Here is a 26,350-nt window from a genome sequence, read left to right as displayed (position 1 = left end):
TCATAAACTCAACGAAAAATATGTCCCAGGATTTTAAAAGATAAAACTGTTACAATTAGTAAAATATATACAATCATATTTCATATTTTTTCTATACTTTGAATGATTTCCTATCACAATTTACTTCACCATTAAAAAGATGAAAAATTCCACTTTTATCTAAATGTATTCCACCATATGCTATGTCTACAGTATTAAACAGATTACATTTTATAATCAGTTATCTTCCAGCTGGTAAAGATCTTGAGGTTTAAAAATTGCTGCAGAACTAAATTTTCTGAAACCATAAGCATGCTTAATAGTATCTACCCATGAAACTACCCCCTGAATAACCTAACACTGCTGGTTGCCAGCCCTATTTTCAATTTTCATCTGTTAGATATATGATCAAGCATGTCAAATGTGCCCTAAGTAATAGATGTGAAAAAATAAAGTCATTTACTTAAAACATTTTGATAGCTATTTATCTGAAAACCCTGGTCAGATTTACTGCTCAAAGGCATTTACCTACAAAGTTAACCAGATGCTTTGAGTAGAAAACTAATTTAATTTCTCTGTTATCGTAACAGGACATCTGTTAAAACAACATCCAATGAAGGTAGTATTAACAACATTAACCATCCTGCAGGTTGTTTTATTAGAATATGTATGACATTGATATTTAACTGCTAATGACCACTGCTTTCCAAAAATAATTAGTAAATGTGAAAACAAAGCAGTATGATGATTATACTAATGGACACAAAGCAATGTAGAATGAATGCATAGCTGGTGAAGGTTCAAACTTTTTGCCAAGTTCATTGCTTTGTTGCAGCTGAGCTATGCTGAAGATGAAATACCCATTTATTTTGTTTCATTCTTTCCTCAGCTTCACCTATGTATCAAGCCCTCCCTCTAAAATCAGAGCATATTAGCTGCATAAAGTGTTTCAGCCCTCACAGCCAGCATGAGTGACAAGCTATGCAAATCATATCCTGGAGTAATTTGCATCATTGCAGTTAATTTGCATAGGGATATAAACTGGATTTCTGAGCAACTGGGTATCAATCCAAGCAGTGGTATGATACAGAGACACAGACACATAGGTGGATGTGTGCTTGTGAAGGTTGGGATATCCAAGGGGAAAAACACTACCTACTACAAGGTGCCTATTTCTGGCTGATCCTTATAATTTTGCACAATAAGATGGTAGGGACAAGACAACAAGATGGAAGGCAAAATAGGCTCTGTATTTCCTCCCACCCTTTCCATTTATTTCCACCAGCAATTCAGGACTGGTGCTAAGTTGTTGACAGGAGGTCCTATGACCATTGCTGCCTCTTCCTCTTCTCATTAGTCACACAATGGAAAAGAGAAAGAATGGGCTGCCCTAGAACCACTAAAAGTCAGCTATATATGGCTAATGCTGAACTAACATCTCAGATCAACAATGGAAAGGAGGATTTCTCAGTGATGACAAGTTGCCAATGCATGAGCATCATTTGTAGGTGGATTTCCAAACTGCTCATTTCCTCCTTGAGATCTTTTGCATCATCTGCTCTCCCACAGTGCAGGTTGGTGGATGGGTCTGGCTGGAGGCAGGAAAACTGATGGCTGTATCCCAAAGTCCCTTCTGTCTTTACTTTGCTCTGAACCATAACCATGAGTATGTAAACACTGACTTTAAACACAGTGCACTTTGGCAGCTGGACTTGAGTTCTTACATTTGTCTTTATTCCCGTGATTTAATGATATGGAAAACAGACTAGCCTGCAGATCAGCTACAGGGTGGGCAGTACTTCCAGATTATGAAATAGAAGCAAACTCTCTCCCTAAATATTCATTCCTTCAGCTTTGCAGAGATGACTATCTCCTCAAGACTATTTCCCAACAATGCCAATATAATGTCTTCCTACTGCTCCCTAGCAGTAGCTTGGGAGCCTTCACCAAGTTTTGGTTAACCCTCCTGATTTAATAACCTCAGCAGGAATAGGGAAGAGTTCCATATTTGCAGCATTTTACTGGACTGCAGGGTTTATACACAAGGCTTTCAGTAGTTCGTTAAATATAATATAAGGAAACTTGAATATTAGCACAAGTTGAATTGTCTTTGAACTAAAGGATTCTAATTCTTTTTGAATGTGTGGCTACTTTTTCCAAACATGGACAACCTATATCTTTCCATGTTCTACATAAGATATTATAGAGCTTTACATATATGTGAAGATCTTTCATTTTTCTCCCATAGTAAAGCAAAAGTGTGAAAAGTGAACTGATTATTTATTACAAGGCAATTAGCTATTACAAGGCAATTAGCTTTTTTCTTTTGAGGTGCAGCCAGCCACCTGTGGTTGGAAATAGGAAGCAAACTACAGAAAGAACAAATAGAAAGCCAAAATACTCAGCTTCACTTAAAAGCCTAAAGGGAGTGTTAGAAAAGGTGGAGCATGACTCTTCTCAGAGGCACACAGTGAAAGAACAAGAGGCAATGTCACAGATTTCAGCAATGGAAATTTCAGCTACATTGCAGGGGAAAATTTTTCACAATGAGAATGGTTAAGAAATAGAGAAGTTGTGAAACTTTCATCCTTGAAAACTTCTAACACTTGACTGGCTAAAACTCTGGGCAACATGATAGAACTTTTAAGTTGGTGCTGCTCTGAGCAGGAGACTGGATTAAGTGACCTTGAGAGAGCTCTTCCAGCATGAATAAGTCTGTGATTTTGCAAGTCTAAGTTATCTTATATTTCCAGTTACTTGTGGTGGGGAGGAGAGAAAGTCTTCAGAAACCTTTAATTTCCTTTAAAACTTCTGGCAAAAAACAACCTGATTACATATTTTTCTTTAGTTTACATTTTATTGACTACAGCAAATTCAGTTCTTTGTATTCTATTTAACAATTTCAATTTTAAATAAGTGCATTTTTAAAATCTTATTCTTTCATGTTCCCCCTGTTGCAGTACAGGGCAATACAGGAAAGGAAGTAACATGATTTGAATGCAAATAGAAACTTTTTTTTTTTTTTTTTTTTAGAGCAGCTGCTCAGACCTGCAGAATGAATAATGAGGAACCACAGTTTGACTGCACCTAGTGATCTATGTTCACAATATCACTTCTGTGCTTAGAGATCATAGGTGCCAGAGTTCTGTAGTTAACCTTTCTTATTCTACATGTTTCAGATCAGAACTGAAGTACAGGATTTACATTTATATTTGTTATTAAGCTTTTTCTGACTGCTGCAGTATATGGAGTAAGATCCAGTATGGCAGCCTCACTCAGCTACCAAAACTTCATCTCTGAAGTAGGCTATGTGGCACAGAGATTAAAGAAAAATATACACCTGTGACTTCATAATTAAAAGGTATGTAAAAACGAATGTACAAGAGAGCTAAATCATGCTTAGCCAAGTAATCTTAATTCTAGCATTTTTTGATGCCAGAGTATTTGACTTTCAGACACCTAATTTTTGTGTCAAAAATATGTAAGTACAACTTAGTGATTTAGTATACTAAATGAAAATTTTGTATATTATTTGGTTTAAATAAAGAAGATGTAAAAAATGCCACAAAAAATAGAAACTAAGCTAATTTTGACAGTTAAAATGAGATTTTCAGAAGCATACTCTTGGTCATATTCACATAGTACTCTGGGGACTGTAGTAAAGTGATTCCAGAGCTCAGCCAGGTGGCAGTGAGAGAACTCTTGGATCTGGTCACACAAACAGAATTGCATGCAATGAGAACCAGAAGTACTGACCCCAGGATGGGACCCTGTGCAGCAAGGGCTGCTTTGGACCCTGAGGCCCAGCTGGTCCCATTGTTCAGCATCCCAAACCCAACCTCTGCCTTGAGCCCCAGAAACTGACAGCCACAGCATCTCCACTCCCACACTTTCCATGGGACAAGTGCAGCCTCAGGGAAGGGGTCCTGTCAGCAAAAAATGTTTACTCATTTCAAAACTAAAAATGGGAGGATGATAGTTCTCATTCTGCTTATTTTCTGCTTGTGGTATCATTAGACATCATTAGGGAAAGCTTCAAATGTCTTAAATGAAGAATACTGTTCTTAAACACATGAGTATTTTCTGTTCTTGTTCTGAGATAGCTGAATCTGTCTCCTTGTGTACTTTCCTGGCTTTAAAAATATCACAGGAATATGACATTTTCTCAGAAATGCCTTCTATTATATTTTCCTGGTTTTTTTTTGTTTTACTAGTGTACTTCATTTGTGCCTCATTCAAGGCAAGAAGTTATGCTTTTCATGAGCTACATTTGATTAGCCACACATCAAAATAAATATTACCAGTCCTGACACCTTAAAGTCCTCCTTATAGAGCATACAGCAGTCACCAGCAAGCAAAACAACACACAGACTAATTACATATTTTTGAAGAATAATACAGAAAAGTAAGCCTGAGAAGTGGGTTTTCTAAGCATTTATTCGCAGACCCACATAAAAATCAAGGTTAAAAACAAGGAGTTGTACTTCCTCTTTGTTAGGAAGCTTTCTTACAAAGACATAAATATTCCATCTTTTAGTGATAGAGTTTCAGCAAAGATAACTGTGCCTCAAGGATGGAAAATACTTGGTGTGACACCATTTTTCACATGGTATCTATGATTGTAAAGGTGTATAATGCAAACGGATTTACATGGATGTCCACAAATAGCCCTTGAATCTCCTCAATCTCTTTAGAGATGATTATCTCATTGTTCTAAAAATTTCTGAGCTTTTACAGGCCTGTTTCAGTATAATAAGGAGAAGCTGTAAAAATGTCATGACCTCCACCCTCACAAGTAAAATAAATATATTTACAATTGAAATATGTCCTCTCCACTGTCTCAGCAGGTGATGATGGAAAAATTATTACACACATAGAACAAAAGCTTTCTCAAAACTTTGGGGAAAAAACCTGCCTTATTTTTATTTTATTGGGTAGCAAGCTACAAATAATACATATAAAAATAAACTATACCCATCTGAACTATTATTAGGCTGTAATTTTAACCTATCAATTCTTAAAGCCATGCTGCACAGGATCTTCTCTCATGGTTTACAACCTCAGAGGCATCCCTTTGGTACTTGCCTAAAGGTTGTTTTTTATTCAGACCCAGAGCTTTTCTCAAGGTTCTACATTCCATTCCATACCATACCATTCCATTCCATTCCATTCCATTCCATTCCATTCCATTCCATTCCATTCCATTCCAAAAAAGAAAATATCCAGCTTTATCACCAAAGATTTAAAATTACAGTTATTCCCAGATTCAGTGCAAGATTTATGAATATGCCTGAGAAACAATACACTTGAAATAATCTATTCTCTAAGATAACTACATCTGTGAAACAACCAGAGCCTTTGAAGTATCTAGAATGGGAGGGTATGTTATATCAGCCTGAACAGTTGGTATCTTTACATTAGATGTTCATTTCCAAGCACCAGATCTTCTAGAATATTTCCCATGTGAGGAAGTCTTGATGTACCATTTGAATTGAAAAGGAGAGGAGAATGATGCCCCACAAGTGAATTAGATCTTTTGCAGGTAATGAGTTGATCTCTACCATGCTTTTAAATCCAGTTTTCTCAGAACTTTTCCTTTTCTCCCTCTCTTTACCAACTCTGGTGCACTGAAAGCCAATTGAAGTGGAAAGAATATACTCTACTGGGTATTTCAAGGCAGATCTTATCACTGGAGCAAATAATACCTCTAGAGACCAAATAAAAGATTAAACTGCATTCAAATATAGATCTGAACCCTACAGTTGTTTGGGAAACATTCCAGATTATAATTTTTAGACTTCAGGAAAAAAAAATTATGGTTTCAATACAGCTTGTGGCCCATTTTTATTCCAGCTAGCACTTACTGGTGTTCTTAGGCTGTTTTTATACCCAGTGCTCAAACAGCTACTTCTTTCTCCATTTTTTCCCATCCCCATTCACTTTCCAAGGCAAGATAATCATCCCAACAATTACAAGTTTGGGAATGCAGATGGCTGAAAAAAAGAGAGTGGATTGGGTTGAGTATAACTGTGCAACAGGTTCCAGGCTTGTTATATATGTTAGTTCTCCTGGCAACAAAGAAAAAAATTTGACCAAATAAAAGATAATACATAAAAGTTCTTTTATCTTCTATGTTTTTTGCCAAGCTTTTAATGAGATTGGGCCTGTCTGAAAGTATAAAACCAGAAAAGTGTAACGTTTTACCTGCAGAAAATTACTTTACACCCTCAGGCAATGAAATTCTGATCGTTTTGAAGTCAGCATCTTTTGAAGAAAAAGAATACATGGGGATGAAATACCTCATCTCTAGTTTTTGTACTTTGGGGTGATTTGAAAGAAACAACAGGCAGGGAAGTATCTGCTTCATTTATTCTTCCTATAATTGTGTTTAACCTTCTGCATAATAAGGTATCAGTAACTCACAAAGGATCAGAGGATTAAATCTGTTTTTAAAGCTGGGCTAAACTCCCTATAATCAGGAACAAAAATTAAAATCTAAGTCAAGAAGAGAATGTGATGTGTTTGACATGAGGGATCCTCCTTAATGGTCAGTTCAAAGCACTGTGAGCATAATTCAGCAATATCTAGACTCAGTTGAAGCACATTGCCCTAAAACAAAATTGTTGCCACTGCTAATCTTTTATTGCACAAATTGCCACCTTTCTGGGAACACCTTAGAAAGTAGGAGTTTGAGGTTTGAGGCCATTAGCAATTGCTACTTTATGTATTATCACACTGTCAGTAAAACTCTATAAACATATAGTTCTTATTTTTCCTATGGATTTTTACTGTGTATAAGTGTTCAAGGAAAACAATTCTACTAGAAGCACACTCTTAAAAAACAGTGATGAAGCCAAATGGCAATCTGTTCTGGCACCTCAGTTTACATCTTAATATAATGAAAAACTCCTTCTTTTATAAATATTGTACTATTTCTAAGGCCCCTGAAAGGAATCTAGCTAAGAAACAGCAAGCTTTAATGTACAATAAATATTTGTTTGCCCCTGAGATGGCAATGTTTTGTATTCATGAAATCATTAATTAATGTCTCTCGCATGGGTGAAATTTGCATTGCAGGGCTACTGAGGGGAACAAAAAGAGGTAATTTTCTTTTAAAGAATATATACAATTATTGTTGTGGGCATCAGAATGTATATGCTCATTACTGACTGGTTTAAAAGTTTCTAACATACCAAGAGTACTCCAAATTTCTATCATATTAGAACATTCATTTAGGTAACACTGAAAGTATGAGTAAAAAACAGCACAGCCTGAGGCATGCTACAAAGAGTTCATGGCTTAAATGTGTTCAGTGGTAAATTACCTTTGAAAGGTCTCCAGCCTCCAAATAGAAGCAGATAACAAACACGTTCCATGTAACCCAAAGGACCAGCCAGATAGCATACTGTAGGGAGGAAGAGAGAAACACAGAATTAACAATTCCACTCCCAGCTGAGTTAAATGCAGTTCATTAGCTCAATCCAAGACAAAACCAGATTATAAGTATGGTGCCTAGCAATAAAAATGTTACACATAAGAGAGAATCACAAATAAATTCTTCCCTTTCCCTGACACAGGGTACTTAGTGAGTACTCAGTCACACCAGAAAACTTGCATCTCAGGAAACAGTTGGTAAATATTGCATTTGAATTGGAGACTAATCTGTATCTCTTTCTTTTTTTTTTCAAATGGGTAATGCTACAATAGAGAGGCATGTAATATCAAATATTTAAGTTACTATTAGAAGTTATTATATTATTGTATTAATTATAAGTGCAGGACTGATCATTCAAACATAACTTACTAAATAACAGCCTAATTGAACTAGCACTGGATTTTTTCAACACTTCAGATTTAGTCTCAAGAAACCAAGCAGATATACAACCTGAAGAAAATCTGTCTGTCTGTCTGTCTATCTATCTATCTTTTGCAGTATTTCTACAAATATGGGGAAATTTGTTCATGACACCTGCCTCTATCAATTTATTTTGTGACCTTCCAAAGCACAGTTCATAATTATTCAACACCTTCAAGAGGCAGACTGCATTTTAAATTGCCAGTTTCTTTGGGGTTTTTAAATCTTATTCTAATTTTCTTTCATTTTGTCTTAGAGTGTATAGGAGAAGAGTTCATATTTAGACAATATCTGTTCATTGGTAGTTGCCAAACATCTTATTCATGTATCTGATTTGAGTAATGGAATACATTTTTTCTCTCCTTCTGTCCACTATTCTGCTTCTGTTTTGTATTCATAAGACCTTTTGTGCCAGGACTGGGAAGTGCATTTCCCTGCTGTAATGCTGGAGGATCCTGTATAATAAAGTTTGACCTGCTGTTGCTACTCTTACCTAGTGTTTGTAATTTAAGAACTTCCCTTGACAAATTATTCCAGAATCTAATAAACTTCAGGATCTTCAAATGTTGTTCTGAATGTCTGTTTATTTCATTCCACAAGGCCTTGCATACATGTGAGATACAACAGCTATAGGACACCATTCCCTACCTGCTAAAGCTGAGAGCTGCTTTCTCCTTTTGTACCACCACCCCACTTCTCACAAGTGTTTACAGACTTACTCTTCATGTCTTGTGGCCTTTTCTCCAAACCATACTGATTACATTTTGATAACTCCTCTTCCAAATCAGGAGGCATTATTTTCTGCACACCTCCACACGTTCACATTCTGAATAGCAGACTACATTTTGGATTATATACAATCCATTCCATACAAAAAAATACATGACAAACTATTGTTTCTCATGAATGACAATCTCTTCCTTTTCATTGAGTAACAACACATGCAGGATTCTTGCATTTCTCTTGCAAGTGATGTTCTGCATTACACTGTCCATTATTCAACATGGCATTTTCAACCTAATCTTCTAGATACTGTGAAAAGAAAACAATTCTGCCATTTCCCAGCATCTAAAGTGAGACTATATCCAATATGACCCAAATTTAGACCTGTTCTAATTTCTTATTTTTATAGATAACAAAATAATTTCCAGCCAGCCTAGCTATTAATTGAAGTATGTTCAGATTTTATAAAGTTATGATAAAAATAGTTTTGATTTAATGGAAGCTAACACAGCTATAAATGCTTGAAGTGCTTTATACAGAAATAATTCCAGGTAATTTAAAGAATACAGATTACATATACTTTATAAGCAGCTCTTTCTGGTCACAGATGACAGATTTATTTAGGTCAGGAGAACTCTCTGGAGGTCACCTGGTCCAATCTCTGCTCAAAGCACAACCAGCATGGATCAAGTTTTGCAGGGATTTATCCAGTTGATGTCAGAATATCTCCAGAGATGGCCCAGCTAATCCACATCTACACTTTGAATGTGGGCTGCTAATGAAACTTTAGAAAAAAGGAACTTAGTTCAGCTGGAGAGTCTTAAAAAACTCCATTAAAAAAAAAAATAATTTTGAGACATTAAACATATTAAGCATTTCATTTCCCTGTAGTTTTCTTACAGTACATCCCTCTTCATATATAACATGGAGCTTTATAACTACAAAACAAGGGAAGAAAATATCAATTTAGATTCAATTTTTGTTTTTCAGTTGGTTTTTTAAATCAACTTTGCAGCACCTTAACTTGTTGGATTTTGTCAATTATTGTAATAATTTAATGTTATATACATAGTTATGTAGATATATAATGTTATATATGTAGATAATAAAAACACTCCTTCTGACACATGAAGATAACTGCATTTCTTAAAGTAAAAATTCTAAATACTGCATTTAGATTGGTTTCTCAAGCATACAAAATGTGCACTTTCTGTTCCCTTGAAAAATGTTTTTGTGCTTCAGAACAATTTTAACCAAATCGGATGAAAGAATACAAGATTCAAAGATACTTTATCCAAAAAAAGTTTCAGGAAAACGGGGGTGCAAATGGGAATAGACACTATATTAAGTCTTTATACAGAAAAGGACTTGCAAGATCATAATTTAACAGTAAACATGAATGGGGAAAAATGTGGTAGAGAGACACTGGAAAGTAGGTTTTATTAGGTCAGCTGTTCATAGCACAACATGTGCCATTGGATGTCAGCAGCAGCTGGTTAAAAAGCTCAGCATGCACAGGACATTCTGCAGAGCACTCCAACGAACTTTGGAACTGCAGAGAATCTTATTATGTGAAGAAACAAAACTTATTTTTCACTGCAAAGTTTAGCACCAAAAACTGGCGCATTTATCTGCCATTTAGATCCTTTTTTAACAAGAATCTCTTGTTATTGGGCTACAGATAAGGCTAAAAATGTCCTTTAAAAGTATGATTTAAACTTCTTCCTTTTGAAATATTGTATTAAGTGCTTATTGCCTGAATTCTGTGGATAAACACTGAGTTTAGTTGTCTTGAAATACAAGGATGTTTCTGCTTCCCATTGCTTCTTATTTCAGAGACTTCAGACGTAGCACATCTCTTATCTCTGCATCACATGCAGAGATAGATGCCTCTTATTTTCTATGTGCTTCAGCAAATTGTTGAAAAAAATCAGCACTGAAGGTCTGTGACAGTGAACAAATCCCTTTGACACTCTCTATTATGTGTATCTAATTAGAAGCACATTTTGTAAGAGTTCTTCAAAGGGCTAAAGCTGTATTTTTTTCTCATATGTGGGAGTTCAAGACAGCTGCATTATCTGACAGAAGCCACCACAATGCTACAGCAGTCACACAACAGCAAGACAAGAACTTTGATGAATACACACTTGACCAAGCAGGAAATACTGAGAAGGGGCACAGCAATGACAATGAAGTGTATTATTTTTATGGAGATCCACAATTGAAAGAGGTATAACTAGAAGGTTAAGACTGAAGACTTGAATAGTAAACATGACTTATAACCCTCTGCAAAGAATTTTAAGAATAATTAGGTATTTTATAATTGCATTTATAGTTGCATTCACCAGGAATCATCACAAGTTAATATATGATATATTATTTTTCTTGGGGAATGGAAAATTGAGGTATTAAAATACTTGTACCAGTACTGAGATTTCTCTTCATACATCTGTCAAAGTTGGCTAAGTCACAATATCTCCAATTTACTAACATGGAAACTGGAGGTCAAAGAAACTAAATCACTTCACTTAATATCTAAGCCAAATGGAAAAATGATCACAAGGGCACAAGAAGCAAAGGTTCAGGTAGGCCACAGCTGCCTTTGATATAAACATAGTCACCAGAGCTCACATCTAATACTCTTGTCACACTGCCTGAAGGAGAAATATGTCCCATACCTTTCAAGCAGAAATAGTCAGGAACTCTGATAGCTATGAGTACTTTAAATTAAAGCATTATTATTTCTTTTTTCCAGAGAACTTTACATGGCTTTTCTCGTGGATTGCTCCTAAATTTTTTTCTGATATGTGACACAGAACATTTGTTTGAGAGATACATGGGCCAAGACCAACATTGTGCAATTCAAAGCAATTTAATTGTTCTTGTGATTAATGATTTGCTACTTATTTTATTTTTAGAAATGTACACAATTTTATTTGCAGGTTCTTCCAAATCTGAAAGTATTCCCCAAGATCCTTCTGTGCTACATTCAGGAAAAAGAAACTGAAAGAATTTGTAAAATTATAATGACTATATTTACTACAGTAATTAAATATATGATAATTTATGCTATCTGGACAACAGTTCTTGAGTTGTTCAAAGATTACCTTGAGCCCAGCATGTCTTGGAAGAGCATGTCCTTCCAGTAATGCAGTAAGAACTGTCCACAATATAATTATATTTGTTTCTAAAGTTATTTTCCCCTAATTTCCTCAGTCTATGAAGATATATCACTTAGAAATACAATTTTCAAACCTATCTTTCCCCATTAAATATGATAAAATAAAAAGTGAAATTCTGAATACTTGGCATCAGTATACAATCTCTGCCTCTTGTTTCTATGTGGCCAGAACTGACAGAATCACCTAGATTCCCCTGTGAGGAGTCCATCTGAAGCAGGAAGAACATCAGTACACAGTGGGACTTCACATGGCTGCTTAGTAGGCACCATCTCTGATTTCATCTGCTCTGTGCATTTTGCTGTTCCCTTCCTATTCCCATTTCTTGAGGCTTTTCCTGGAGAGCTGATGAGGATATGGGCAGCACCACATGGTGGAGAGTCCAGTCCTAGAACCCACAGGACCCACACATCAGTGGGAAGCTTACAGTGCAGAGCAGGATCAGAAACCACAGCCTGACTCCAAAGAGGACTCTGAAGGCAAATTCTCACCCAGCAAAGATTCAGTGTCTGAATGCATGGGGACCAGATGTTTTAAGAACTGCTGTTCTCAGGAACCTAACACAAAGAGTGACAGTGTTCTGTTTTTAATGATTCAGATAAAAGTCTTGTATTCGTGGCAGCAGAGGACTTTGTGCAACAAGTTCAACTTCAATAAATGTTCATTGACCTTCCTGAATGTACTGGGAAGCTCTTTCAGAATGGCAACGTGGATTTTCTTTTTCTTTGCTTGTTGATTGTCACAGCATGAGGCTTGCACTAGTTTTGCTTGGCTAAATTCTTCCTGTCATTAAGGCTTAGATATTTCTTGCAAGGTTTTGTTTTTTTCATTAATTTTTTTGTTGCTATAGTATCAGAGCACTGTCCATCCTTGATCCTGTAAGCATCTGCTTCCAAGCAAATATGAATTGGTTCTGTAGCATCCATTTTGAGTTGCTGGAGTTTGCTGCCTCAAATTCCAATGACTGTCTAGCTTTCTGCTTGTGTTTATCAAGGAATTATTTTATCCATTGGCATTGTGATTCCTTAACTCTTCAGTCTTTCATCAGTCACACATTTATGCATTTTTTTTTCTCCTTTCCTTTGTTTGCTCAGATAAAAAAAACCAAACATCTGCCTTATATTTTACTTCCTTGTCATTACACTTCAATAATTAGTGTCTTCTGCCAAGACTGACTGAAAGATGCTGAATTGTCATGCACATCAGAGCTGGTCACTACCAAACAGAAAACTGCTGCTGGAATGGCTTTTTCCTTCTTGAGTAATCAGGGCTTGCAGATATAGAGCAAAGGCTGCTTAAAATTTCTTTCCAGAGGCTTCCATGCACCCCATGGCTATGTATAAGCTTTCCAGCTCCTTGAACTCAGTTATAAGCCCTGATTTTATATTATTTATTAACTCTATTTTCCCCTTGATGTGCACAAGAAGGATCCATAAGCATAAAGGAGGAAAGTTGAGGCACGTTTTGTTCAGGTCATAAATGGACAAAGGCACAGCCCAGAGCCCAGTACATTGATATGATGTGCAGTCAGACCTCAATCAGCACATAGCCAGGGAGTTCTAGCTTGAGTGGGACTCACTGGGCTTCTTCTTTCTTTTGGCTGCTTCTGTTTTGTTCCCTCCTCTTTGTGCCAGAATCATGCCGGGAACAGAAAGCACAGCAGAGATTTGCTTTTTGTTCTGAAGACATGGCTCCAACTCCTTTTGCATAAAATAAGTTGAATTTTTACAGAGCACATTACTGTCAGAGTAGTATCCATCTGCCCACATTCAGATGTCTGCAATGCAGATGTCCTCCTCTGAGCAGCATCAAGATTCCCATTACACTCAATTCAGAGGAAAGGCACTTTCAGGGCTCAGTTCATTTCCAAGTGTCTGACACAGATCACTCTACCCTTGCTGTTTGGAAAGCCAAACTTCTGAAGGGCAAAATTCCTAGTGTCACAGATCCCATTAAAAATATTGTACTAGTGACATAGAGAATAAGGTAGTAGCACTGCACTATGAAGATATATACTCCTTTTTTTCCCCACATAAACAAAAAGACCAAAGTAATGTAAACATCACCACTGATGGACTGCTGAAGAGACATGTTCTGAGAATGACTGTTGCATAAATCCTACACTTCCTGATGGTCCATTAGTGTTTAGGCTTGAAACATTGATTTGTTCATTTCCTGGTTTTTTTTTTTTTTTGATTCACAGCTCTTTAGTATTCAGTGTAAAAGATTGAAAAAAGTGGTTTTTGCTACTGAATCACTTTCATTTGTTCTTCAGCTTCTAAACTGGCGTCCAACTAAACCACTGAAGATAAAACCCTCAACACTAAAAAGCAAATTTCCATTCCAAGAAACTACTAAGAACTCTGGAGATACATCAGCCCATTCATGCAGCTTTCCTAAGGAAGATGTGTAACATTTTCTCAGTATAGTCACTCTATTCTTACAAATAATAATAATAATAATTTCTTTCAATATGATGCTATAAGGGCAAAGGCCAAAATGTAGAACTTAGTTGACATTGTAGCACTGTAGCACTGTCCAGTCAATATACTGTGGTACAATAAGGGAGTTACAAATAGTCTGGATCCTCAAATGAAAGTATTCTGGAACTGGGGAATTTCTTTTACAAAAAGTTTTCTTTAAAAAGTCAAAATTTCTGTCATTCTTTTTCCAAACGGGAAGCAAATAAATTTTCTTCCTTTCATCTCAAATCTTTTATTCTTGTCTTGGTTAGAGAACTTTTTTTGTTATTGTTGGCTTTGGTTTTGTTTCTTTTTTTTTTTTTTTTGGAGGGTGGTTTGGCAGGGATTTAGGTTTCTTCTGCATCAATATGTTACGATTCTTGAGCTTTTTTAACAAAAGTCTATTTCATGGGTAAAGAAAGTAAGGTAAGACAGAAATTTTAACAGGACATATTTATTTGATCTTTTGACATAGCAGTAGAAATTTAATTGGTTTGGCTTCACTCATCATTCAATTCCTGTATATCTTTTGATCACATCTTTGCTGTGAAACATTTATCAGCAGGAAGTAACTTCAAACATCTGAATACTCAGTGTACTGCAGCACAGTACATATCCAACCAGCTGCAGACACATGAATATATATACATACATTCACAGATGGACTGATATTTTTCCTCTTATGTTATTTCCATACTTTTTCAGTACTCTTTATTTTGTTTGTAGGACAGATTATAAAGTCTGTCAAATTAGAAATTACTAATTAAATGTAAGTAACAGGAAAAGGATAGTTCTTATTTAAATAGAACTCAAAATGCTTTCTTTATAACAGAATTCTTGTTATATCTCTATATTTCAAGACATAACTTGAGCGGTTTACACAATAGCCAATCTTAAAATAGCACTGCTTTGAACCTTTTTTAACCTTTCTGCTTCAATTCCAACATTAATCTTCCAGGATCTACCACAAGAGCTACTAGCAGTAGAAATCAATGCTGTTCAAGATATAAAAACTTGAAGTAATGGCTTTGAAATGACATTATTTTTTGACCAGTTCTAATCAGCTGTTAAATATATATTAAAATTGGCATAGGAAAAAAATATAGAAACCAAAATGATGTGATTTTGCTATTTGGTTCTTCAATTACAGGGCTAGAAATGTTTTACAAAAATTTCAAACCCTACCTTCTAGAACACTCCTAAAATACTAAGCATTTAAAGATTTGGATTTCCTCAGAGGTAATACATTGTTATCAGTGCTGAAATTGCATTCACAGGAATCCAAAATGTGTCCAATGGATTTTTTTTTAAATAACAAATCTTAGGGGAAAATTGCAGGAATTGTTGTGCTAAAATTCCACTGTAACTTGTAGCTCACCAGAATATTTTACCAATTAATTACCAATTAAAAAAAAACATGAACAAGATCATTGGATACTATAAACTGCTTTATCAAAGGCTTCATTTAAGAGTGAATACTACAATGGCATTTTCACACTGAAAAATAGAAAAAAAAATTTTTAAAAATTCTGCAAATTTAGCATGAAATTGATAGGTGGCAGAATGGTTTTGTATGTACAAGTCTGCCTCAGTTGTTAAGAAATATTTGAAAACATGCTGAAGAGGATTATGTAATTGCTTTTCTGCAGAATTTTTGAGTGCTCCCTTGCTGCTCACTACCTGCCATTGTCCAGTCCAGGGATCCCTTTGCTAAGAGGTGCTGCTGATGGTGCCAGCTCCAGTGATGGCTCAGCCCCTCTGCAGGGCAGCAGTGCTCATCCATGGGGGCTCTGTGCTGTGCTCACCTTGCCTCAGCTCACATTCCACCCAGGACTGGTGGAATGTGAATTCTCCAAGCCCTTTCCACTTGAGGCAGTTCTAGGCAGAATCTGCCTATCCTGAGTGGCCAGCCCTCAGGAGGAATATTTTCACTTCCTCCAGTTTGGACTGGACACTGTGCAGTGAGGAGGGAAAGGTGTTCTTTCAGCTAAAATAAACATAAGACACATATCCTTGCTGTAACTTAATGAGAAGGGCTTCTCATTGGAAAAGGGGAAGCTGTAATTTGCTTCAGATGTCAGCAATTGATGGAGCTAGACATGTATTGACTGTTTCCTTGGTGTCTCTGGGCTTTTCAGAAACACCCAAAAAGAAAAAAGAAAAATCTTGATTATAATTCAGTCATTGAACAGTTTATTTTAATGGAACGTTTAGCAGCTGTTCCCATTTGAATTCTCTATTAAAAATACAAATCGGGACAATCAGAATTCTTTCAATGCTCATTTTTAACAGAGTGCAAAAAATAAAATCAATAGCCACTGTTGCTAGGAACAGAAGTCTACTGACATTTATTTAAATTCGTTTATTGATGCCTCAGTATTTGAGTGCCAGCTACATCTATTTATAAAGAGAATCCATCTCCCTCAGAGAATATACGGAAATTCTTGCTAAAACTAAAATGAAGCCATTTACAGTAATTTATTTTTGTTAAATTGAGATGTTTTTATTCAGTTTCTCAGGTGTTTTCTTTCTTCAGTTTTCTTTGGCTTAATGCCTTAACAGACAAAGTCATGAGAAGCCTGGTGGTTGAGTCCGCAGTGGTTGTTGAGTGTGGTCTTTAATGTTCATATTCCAAAGGAGATATAGCTTTAAAGATTTACCACAGGAAAAATAAATGAGGACAAATAAAATCTTTACCTCTCTCCAAACTGTTTTTTACTGCACTATTTTTAAGAAATTCCTTAGACCACACCAAAATTTCAGAAAAAAACTTGGACTTTGTTTTAGAGTTGCAGAATGGAGTGAACAGACCTTCAGAGTCACTGGCTGGCAACTCTGTTTTGGGAGTACCAATCAAAGGCAAAGGTCACTTCCCATTCTTTGGAGATAACACACAGAAAATGGAAATGGAGCCAGGCTGAATTTTGTTCAGGAGGTTAAGGTAGCTGGAGGGGATGGAGCCAGACTCTGAAGGCACCAAACCAAGCCTCATGGAACTGTGTGGGGAGGAGAGGGTGAGATGCATTTTCCTTGTGCAGGGGTGCACACCTGCCAGAACATCACTTCTGTGGGATGGACTCTGAGGGAGTCTAATGAGCCACAGCCAAGGGAAAGAAGACAAAGAATAATCTTTTAATTCCCTTATTTCCATTTAGTAAATCTGATGGGAAGACTGCCTGATTTGGCAAGATCAGTATGTTTTAATACAACAAGGCTTTTTTTTTTTTTTTTCAATATTTTTCAACCCTGAAGGTATTGAATGAAACAAAAGAGGAATCTGAAGCTTTAACAATTAATGTAGATATACAAACATCCATTTCAAAAAGAGGATAAAATACAAAATGGACTTAATCTTCTAGTTTCTTCAGGGAGATTTAGGACTGTTTGTCTAAAAAAAAATAATTTTGTGCTGAAACTAGACTGCATATATTCAAAGGAAGTACTATTTTAAAAGTATTTTCTGTATCAGTCAATCAATCAATCTCTGATTTTTCTCATATCATCACAATCCTTTACAGTTTGTTTGCTCATTGGATGAATTAGGGCCTTCCTCAAGGAGGTTTATATCTGACTCAGTGTGCAAGTTTTCTCTGTATTACTCAGGAAACAAAGAAAGTCCTTCTCTTAGATGGTATTAGGGAAACTGCCTTTCCCTTCTCTTTCAATCCAAAAAATTTAGCTAAAAGATATTCCATGCCCTAGGTTTTTGCAGTTCTGAGAAGAAACTAGAGATGAAGTCAGATAATGTTGTGGTTCAGCCCTCTTAATATACATAGAATGGTCAAATCCTATTTCCTTAAATTTGATATGATCAAAGAAAATAATATTTTTTTTTATTCATGCCTTTGAGTCCTTCTTTCATGGTGTCACCTCCAAATACTTTTCTTGGTAATATTATAGTAAATGTAGATCTCTGATTGTATTTTATTTTATTTCTCTTAAAGTACCTGTTGGTTCTATCCTCTTCATATCTCAAATACTCTGAAAAATGCTTTCGCTTTCTGGAATTTTTGTTTGCTTAGTTTTGAGTGAGAACATGCAGCTGTTTATGGCTGGGGAAAGTTATTGCTAAGTTGTTTCCTTTACTACTAACCTTCTTGTTCTAAGTACCTTCCAGGTCAAGCATTCACAAAGAATTCCCTGTAATTTATAAACAAACCAGGAGAAAATTTCAAACAGCATTCAGTAGTAAGCCTGGCATCTCTGTAACTACAGATGCAAAAAACTCGAGACATTTAATCGTTAAGACATCACTGACTGGGAAGCCTGCCACCAACATCCACACTTGATGCACATACATTGTCTTTTGGCTCTCTACAGCTATGCCCATCTGCTTCGGTGGCATGGTGCCTGCTTATCAGCTAGTTGGACGATTTCAGTACACACAGGTGCCAAAAAAAGGTTTTACATGGGCAGCCTGCATAGCCACAAAAGTGCCATTTCTTTTGTAGGAAGAAATGCTAGAGCTGAAGATACTAATAGACTGTGTCTTTGTGCTTGTTTTCCTTTTTTTTTTTTTTTCTATTTTTTCACTTGCTGAAAATGGCCATCTTGCCATCACCATTTTTGTATCTCTTTTACAAAGAAAAATATGGCATTGAGAGTGAAACAGAATAAAAGCAGATATGACACTGATGAACAAAGCCACTACAAATAAAATGAGAGTAGGGCAGGTTAGGAGTATAGTTTAAGTATTGTGCACCATATGTCTCTAATTCAAATGAAGAAAAATAAGGCAAAAATATATTCTCACCCCACTTTACAAAATTTTAAACCAAGAAAGCTTTGCAAATGGAACTGGATTAGATCAAGAGGAAAGTAAACAAATTATTATATGAAATCATACAGTTGAGATAGAAAAATAACCCTAGTTTGTCCCAAAGATATGGCACACCATTCTGACAGAAATTTAATCATCATTTGTTGTTTTTGTTTTCAGGACCATTGTTCAGAGTAGATATTATTTCAGTCTAAGACTAGACTTCATATTCTTTTTATAACACTCCTAACTCAGCAAATTGGAATCTAAGAAGATTATTTAAGCTTCAAATTAAACAAGCCTTTAAAATTTTTTTTGAGAAATACACGATGAGGGAAGTAAACTGACTTTCAGTGTACAAGATGCATATGAACTTGTAATGCACCATAAATACAATTAATTGCAGCATAATTTCTGATGTAAGTACATCAGGAGATACAGAAAATATAGTCAAGAAAACTAACAATGCGACTGTGGGTCCATAAGCTGCCTTGAAACATCAAATTACAGAACTTTGCTTCACTTTTAGGGGGATATTTAGTAAAATGTCTACCAGTGTTTCTTCCCAACCCAGCTTTTCTTCCAGTTCTTTGATTCTTACATGTCTTTCTTGCCATTATGACTTATGCACAGCTCAGATGGAAAAGCATACACATTATTTTGATAAACACTCAGTGCTACACAGATCCTTTCCCAGAGCTTTTCAGAAAAAGTAAAAATAGCAGGTTGTTGAAAGGATGATAGCTCAAAAAAAACTATAAGAAGGTAAGAAAGGTCAACAGTGAGGGAATAAACAGCTGATACTTCAAATGGGGTGGGAATATATCCAGATGTCAAGATGGCATTTGATGACATTAGCAATGAAAGGCACCGTAGCTTCCACATTGTGGCACAAGAGCCGTGTGACTTTCACTGGAGCAACCAACTTGCCATGCAAAATCTGAGCACAGCTGAGCCAAGAAACTTTGCCAGTACCCCCAGCACTGCCACATCAAGAGACTGTGATGACAGTTTTATGACAGGAGACGACATCGTGACAAACTGATAAATGTGCTTGGAAAAGCACCGGGATTTTTAAGCAACCAGACTGAACTATTCCAAATTCTAGAAGATATAATGAAAATTGAATGAGTTTCTCCTGTTCTCAATTTCATTTCAAAGTGCCAGAAAGAGTGCCTACTCCACCAGGTACGTGGAAATAAGTACTGAAACAGCCAATAGAAAAATAATGCCATTTTTTAATTGCTGCTGGCTGAAAATCAACAAGATAATTTTGTGACCATTGAAAAATCTTGTATCTATACAAGCTAATTTCAGACTTATTTTTCAGGCTTGAATTAAATTAGACAATTCTGCTGGTCTGATTGCTTGGATATTTCAAAAGTATATTTCTGTCAAAGCACAAAAATATATTCCCTGAAAAGACAAAATTAAAGAAGAAGGGAAATAAAAGATGTTTCCAGATGTTTCTAAGCATCCAAAGGCAAGTTTAAGTAAAGTCCTAGAAAATTTAGAAAAGAATGAAAAAAAACAGTTACCCATGAAAATTTACATCAACATCCAGTTTTTTCTCATGTAACACAGTAGAGGTTCACTGGATGTCACTGTTCAACATTTCTTTTTGCCATCATCACTTAGTCCATATTTGTGCTTTATTTACTGAATATCATCCAAAATTCACCTGCTTGTTGGATTTTCTTAGGCTAGCTGACTTACTGAAGCTTCTGAGTGCCTCTTAAGCACGGACTACCTTCCTAAAGCACTGGCTGGGCAGGATAATAGTTATTAGTCCCATGTTAGAGATGAGAAATTTCTGCTGCAAATGAGTCTGGGGTGATGAAGGCAACCATGTTAGTCATTACCAGTGCCAGAAAGCCATGTGCACTAATAAGGAGATGGTCACTTTGATCACACAATTAAAGACTGTAGCATAATTCAAAAACACAGGTGGCTAAATAAAAGTCACACAGGCAGCATCGGTTTTGGGAGTTTGTCGGTCTTGGATGCCCCATTTGCAGCTTTAACAGACTCTTGTTCCAGTGCTTGAAAAAGTGTATGTGTAAGCATTTTCTCAACTGCACTTTTACTGTGGACAGTGGGTGTTAGGCAATCAAGTAGCCACAGTTCATAATATGTGATGAGCAGTGTCTTCCACATGAGCTGATAATAGCTCATGAATCTGCTGTTAATACATAGGTATAAAAACTTCTGTGTTGCTTAAAAGACACACTGAAAACAAAAAGAAACCCAAAACCATTGTTACATAGAGATGTTGATCAAGGTGTGAGCCATTAGAGACTCTCAGCCTCTCAAAACAAACTGCCAATCAAGGCAACAAAATGACAGAAGGCAATACCCCTCACCTACAAATATATGGGCTAGAGGCTTCTGTGCTCTGCCCTCCCCTCTTTCCCCACACTGAATGATGGTTTCCTGCCTCTCCCCCGTCACTACTGGTGTGAAGAAAAGTGTTCTTCTTTGTTCTCCCTTCTACAAAGGGGCCAGTTGCCTGAGCCAGGAGAGACACGGGTTGAGCAGCCCCCAGGGTTCATCCCTTTGCTCAGCAGGAGCAGAGCCTGCTCCCTCAGCACTGAGGCTCAGTTGCAGGGTGGATGGCTGTATCCTGCCTCCCTTGTCTAGAGTTTGTTGCCATCTCCTGATTTGAAACCACTGCCCTTTCTAAAAAATCTAGATGAATTTGCAATGAGGACAAGGGATAGCCTTAAATTATGCCCTTTGGCATCTCTTCCCTCTTTCTTTCCACATCAAATGTCACAGTGACTTTGCAAGAAAGAATTATGAGAACATGTTTATGTAATGGCTGTCAAAACACCAAAAAAACTTACTGCTTTTTTGTTTGTTTTCAGTTCCATCGATCTAGATGATCAGAAAGGCTGAGTCACTTTGATGGTAAAATAATGAATAGATTTGGGCAAAACATTAGTTTGAAGGGTTTAAATTTAGCATGTTCGTAAAAGTGGTTAAATATCAAGGTTCTGTAATGGAAACTGCTGGACAACTTTACATATAAACACTTATTGCTAAACATGACTATCACTCTGGAAATCATTAAATAGACAGAGTAATTTCTTTTTCCTCAGCCTTGTTTTGAACTTCACATGTTGAGCAAATGCATTGCTGGGACTTCTGTAATATTCAGCAGATATGTCCCCATTCATTGATGATACTTAAGAGAAATAGTCCCATGGAAAAGATCTGCTGTCCTTTTTCTACCAGAAATTTCAATAAGTTGGCCAAATCTTGCTTCTGTTTTCTGGTCATCTCTCCATATTGTTAAATATTCCTTTGCCCTTGTTTCTACTTTAAATGTATAATATTAGCAATACAGAGAACAAACAGGAGAACTTTCAAAGCAAAGAGGGTAAGGAAGATAGAAGTACTAATACTGCAAAGAGATATAAAGTCTCAAAAGAGAAAGAAGTGAAAAGTTAAATAAATAAGATAATGTTCAAATATAGAAGACACAAGAGGTTATTGGAGAGTATGGTCACATTTAAAAGAATTAAAGCATAAAAAGTGTGATTTTATAGTCAGAAGGAAAAGATAATTCTAAAATGTAGACAGGATCTGTGTCTCATGAAAGCACTTGTGAACAAAAGCCAGAAAGATAAGTATAAAACTCCAAAACTCCAAGGGTAAAAAGAAAGGGAAAAAAAACAAAAAGGGAGAAAAAGAATTGCCAGAGTACCATTATCAGGTCAGTAGCAATCAGCAAGAAATTAGAGCAAAAGTATTAAGAAAACTTCCATGGCAGCTGGATTCTGTCTGAGAGCACTAATGAAATGGCAAGAAAGATAAAAGAACAATTAGGTTAGGTTTGCAATCTCAACTGAAGGACCACCCTCCCAACAGAAATGCAGTGAAATCAACTGCAAAGCAGTTTGGCATCAAAATGAAAAGATGGAAATCTAGAACAACCATAGACTACCATACATGTAGTTATAAAATTAGAAAACTCTCCCCTACCAGACAGAATTGGTCCAAAGGAATCATAAAGTCTTGACTGAGCCGTATAAATATGGATTCATCTGGGGACTTATGTAAATTCTCATTGTATTAACTGGGTTTTTAGCAGATGCAGACCTAGAAAGAGGAAAATACTCAGAAGCCTCCGTCCTTTCCCATTACTAAACACTTTCTTGTCTCACCCAGCCTCAACTGCACTTGCCTGGAGGTGCATGGATGGAGAGAAAAGGATGATTAGTGCACCCTGGTACTCTGCTGAGCTCCCACACTTTTAGTGGTTTTGGCTGAATTAATTCTGCTTCCTTGTCTACTCCCAGTTTAAGTGAGAACCTGCTGTTGTGGTGACATTCCCATGGCACTCATTTTTGAACAAAACTCTGCAGAAAGCAGATGAAGCAGCATGAGAGGCTCCTGTGCAGCCTCAAACTCTAACTTACATTCTCTATTTCCCTCAGCAGCTCTAAGTGTGTTGAAGATTTTGCCTGCTGAACGTGTATTAGAAAGCAATGAAGTGGATCTTTTTCGAGTTATCCCATGGGATGCACTTGCAGAAGTCGTAACCTCACACAGAACATTCAAACTAATAGATAGCAAGTCTTAGAGAAGGTGTCAAGTGCAGATTGCAGAAGTGATACCGTAACTTTCAGTGAAAAGAGAACTGGTCTGTAGAATTGTTTTGACTCAGCAGGGATTTCTGTCTTAAGATCTTATTTTGCTGTGGAAAATAAAAGACTGCTATATATCTAAACCTGCAGAAATTAGTCCTTAAAAAGCCTCCAGTGCAACATTTTTATTGATGAAGGAAAGATATGGGAACATCTACCTAATCAGATAAAAGTCCTGAATCTTTGAGTTAAAGAAACATGTTAGTCCCCTAAATTCTTGATTCTGGCATGAGTTGCAGTGTTAAGAACTCTTCCTCAAAATGATATGTAGCCAGCATGTATAAATCACTGATATGACAGACCAAGTGAGAAGATCTGTTTGGTGTGGCAAGCTCCTTTCCATATGTTTTTTGACACCCAATCTTGTGGATCAAATATAGCAATAAACGAAAATTGCAGGAATTCAATGGAAAGAGACAATATATTTTCTGGCAAATTTGAAAAATTTTATATGATTAGTTGGCTACCTCTTTTTTCCTACATGTTAGAAAGCAATTAAGAAATGGATGCTTAACTGGACAGGTAAAGTATAGAACTTTTATATGCCTGATTTTCTCATTTTATATTAATTCTAAGCAGAAGACATGGCTTGGACTAATTTAGTTTCACAACTGGAAGACTCCAAGTCTATTAGCCACATAGCTGTATTTGAAACATTTATCACAAGGGTTGTGGCATTTCCATAGATTAACACTTAGTAAAGAACAGTATGAAAACCAGCCATGATTATATATAAATATATATTTATATAAATGCTGCTTCATTACCATGCTATCCTCCTTTCCATGAATGTGATTTAAAAAAATTATATGTACAAAGCTCCTAGTCCACTGTTATTTATAAGGATATTTTTAGTTTAGTTCAGTTTAATTTAAAATGATATGATGAAAACTGTGTAAATATAAAGAGCAAAGACTCCAAACATCACCTGTGCAGACAGTAACATTCAAATATCAGCCTAACACCATTTCTTTCCAACACTGAGTTTACAACTGGTCTTTAATTTTTTTATTCTGTTGTCAGACATGCTGTTGAATTATTTTTTAGTTTTTTTGTAGCTTTGCTTTACTCCAAAAATAATTTTACACTTGTCAGTTGCTTCTGGCATATTTAAAGATTTCTCAGCAGTATGAGATTTCCTGCTTTGTGTTGCTATCCTAAGAAAGATCAGGTAAGCAGTCTTCAATGTTTTCCCTTTCTTAGCAACTACTTATGTTCATTTTTATTTTTTTTATTCCCATAATGATGCCTTCTTATTTTCTTCTTGTAGTTTCCTTACCCAAAAAAAAGCCAACAATTCCCTGCTCCAAAAGCCTACAGTTTTATCTTTAAACTTCTGTTTCTTTGTGACAAAATATGTGAGAAGCTTTGATTGCTTTATTGACTCATTTTCGAGCACAAGAACCAGAAAAATATCTTGCCATATTTTCGAAGAGATTCCATAAATTAAAAAGAAAAAAAAAGCAAGCAACCAAACAACAACCTCAGCATCATCTCACTATGATTCCTGGCAGAAATTCTTCAAGCCTTTTCTAAAGGTAGCAAAGGTTATTGACCTGAAAGAATTTTTGAGCAGCAATGAGATGTTTGCAGTTATTTCAACTGCAAAACTTGTTCAGGTCCTGAGCCATATGTTCTGTTCCTAGAGTATACAGCTGTAAGCAAAATCATGACTTCACAAATTCATGGAAATCAGAGGATGCAATACCTGCTATATTTGTCCTTGAAAGCAAAACTGGATAGCTGTAGACTGTGAAGTTCACCATGTTGGGTTTTTTCCCCCAGCACTTTTATCCGTCTTCCTTTCACTTTTAGCAATATTGTCACATATTGGCTAACCTTCCATGGACATTCCAACTAGCTCCACAACTGTTCTCTCTGTATCTAGGATGATGGTTTCTACCTTCATAACAGAACCCTTGTGTTTCTCACCACCCACTCAAGCATTTACTTGTTTTGTTTAATTTCATGTCACCCAGTATTTTCCCTTTCACCACCAAAACTAATGATAAAACCTGACTCACAGCTCACTGGTTTCAAGAGATAAAACTCAGAGACACAACACTGCAATTTATTGTGACTTCTCTGCAAAGTTCTCATTTCTTAATGGCCCATACTGTCTTAATGACCCATACTGGGGTTGCTGTGGAACCTGTTTACTAGTGTTTACACTCTCTCTGTGTGCACACCATACGTCACTCCTGCATGTCCATTTGTGTTTCCCCTTTAGCAAGCTCCACACAGTGTAAAATCTAACTACATTTTTCTATGTGGTGAGAAAAGTGGAAAAATATTAAGCTGGCACTGAAAACATTTACACAGCATGCTCAGGAATTTCATACTGGATCCTAAATGTAGGTCCAAACATATACAGATTTAAAGAGGACAAATCAAAAATTTCTTAACCATTTCTCTTCTGTGACTGGATCAAACAGCCTCAGTTAATAGCAATAAATGAAGGAATTCTGGGGTCATCATTGGGTAATATCTATTGCATGGGCTAAAACACAATTTTTCTTATCTAATGCTTTAAACTAGCATGATAAATTTAATCTTTATTTGAAAATACATGCAAATATAAATTATTAACTTCAAGCAAAATTTGTTGGAATCATAGGAACTTAGGTACTCACTGTGCATGAGATAGCTGGCAGAACAAAATGCAATGTTAATGTGATACAATTGAAAAATGAACTTTGAGTTTTGGTTTTATTAAATTCAGTGGCTGTCTTACAGACACT

General features: G+C 36.2%; 1 protein-coding gene across 1 annotated transcript in view; it reads right to left on the bottom strand.

Annotated features, from left to right (window-relative positions):
- NKAIN2 (sodium/potassium transporting ATPase interacting 2) overlaps nt 1-26,350 on the bottom strand; it is a 506,767-nt gene that overhangs the window by 233,188 nt on the left and 247,229 nt on the right. The window contains exon 3 of the mRNA XM_056488624.1: nt 7,304-7,384. Coding sequence (XP_056344599.1) covers nt 7,304-7,384 — 81 coding nt within the window. The remainder of the gene's footprint in view (nt 1-7,303; nt 7,385-26,350) is intronic.

Source organism: Oenanthe melanoleuca, chromosome 3, assembly GCF_029582105.1.
Source record: "Oenanthe melanoleuca isolate GR-GAL-2019-014 chromosome 3, OMel1.0, whole genome shotgun sequence".
Taxonomy (NCBI): Eukaryota; Metazoa; Chordata; class Aves; order Passeriformes; family Muscicapidae; genus Oenanthe; species Oenanthe melanoleuca.
Note: the sequence above shows the minus strand (reverse complement) of the source record. Positions and strands in the feature narration are given on the sequence as shown.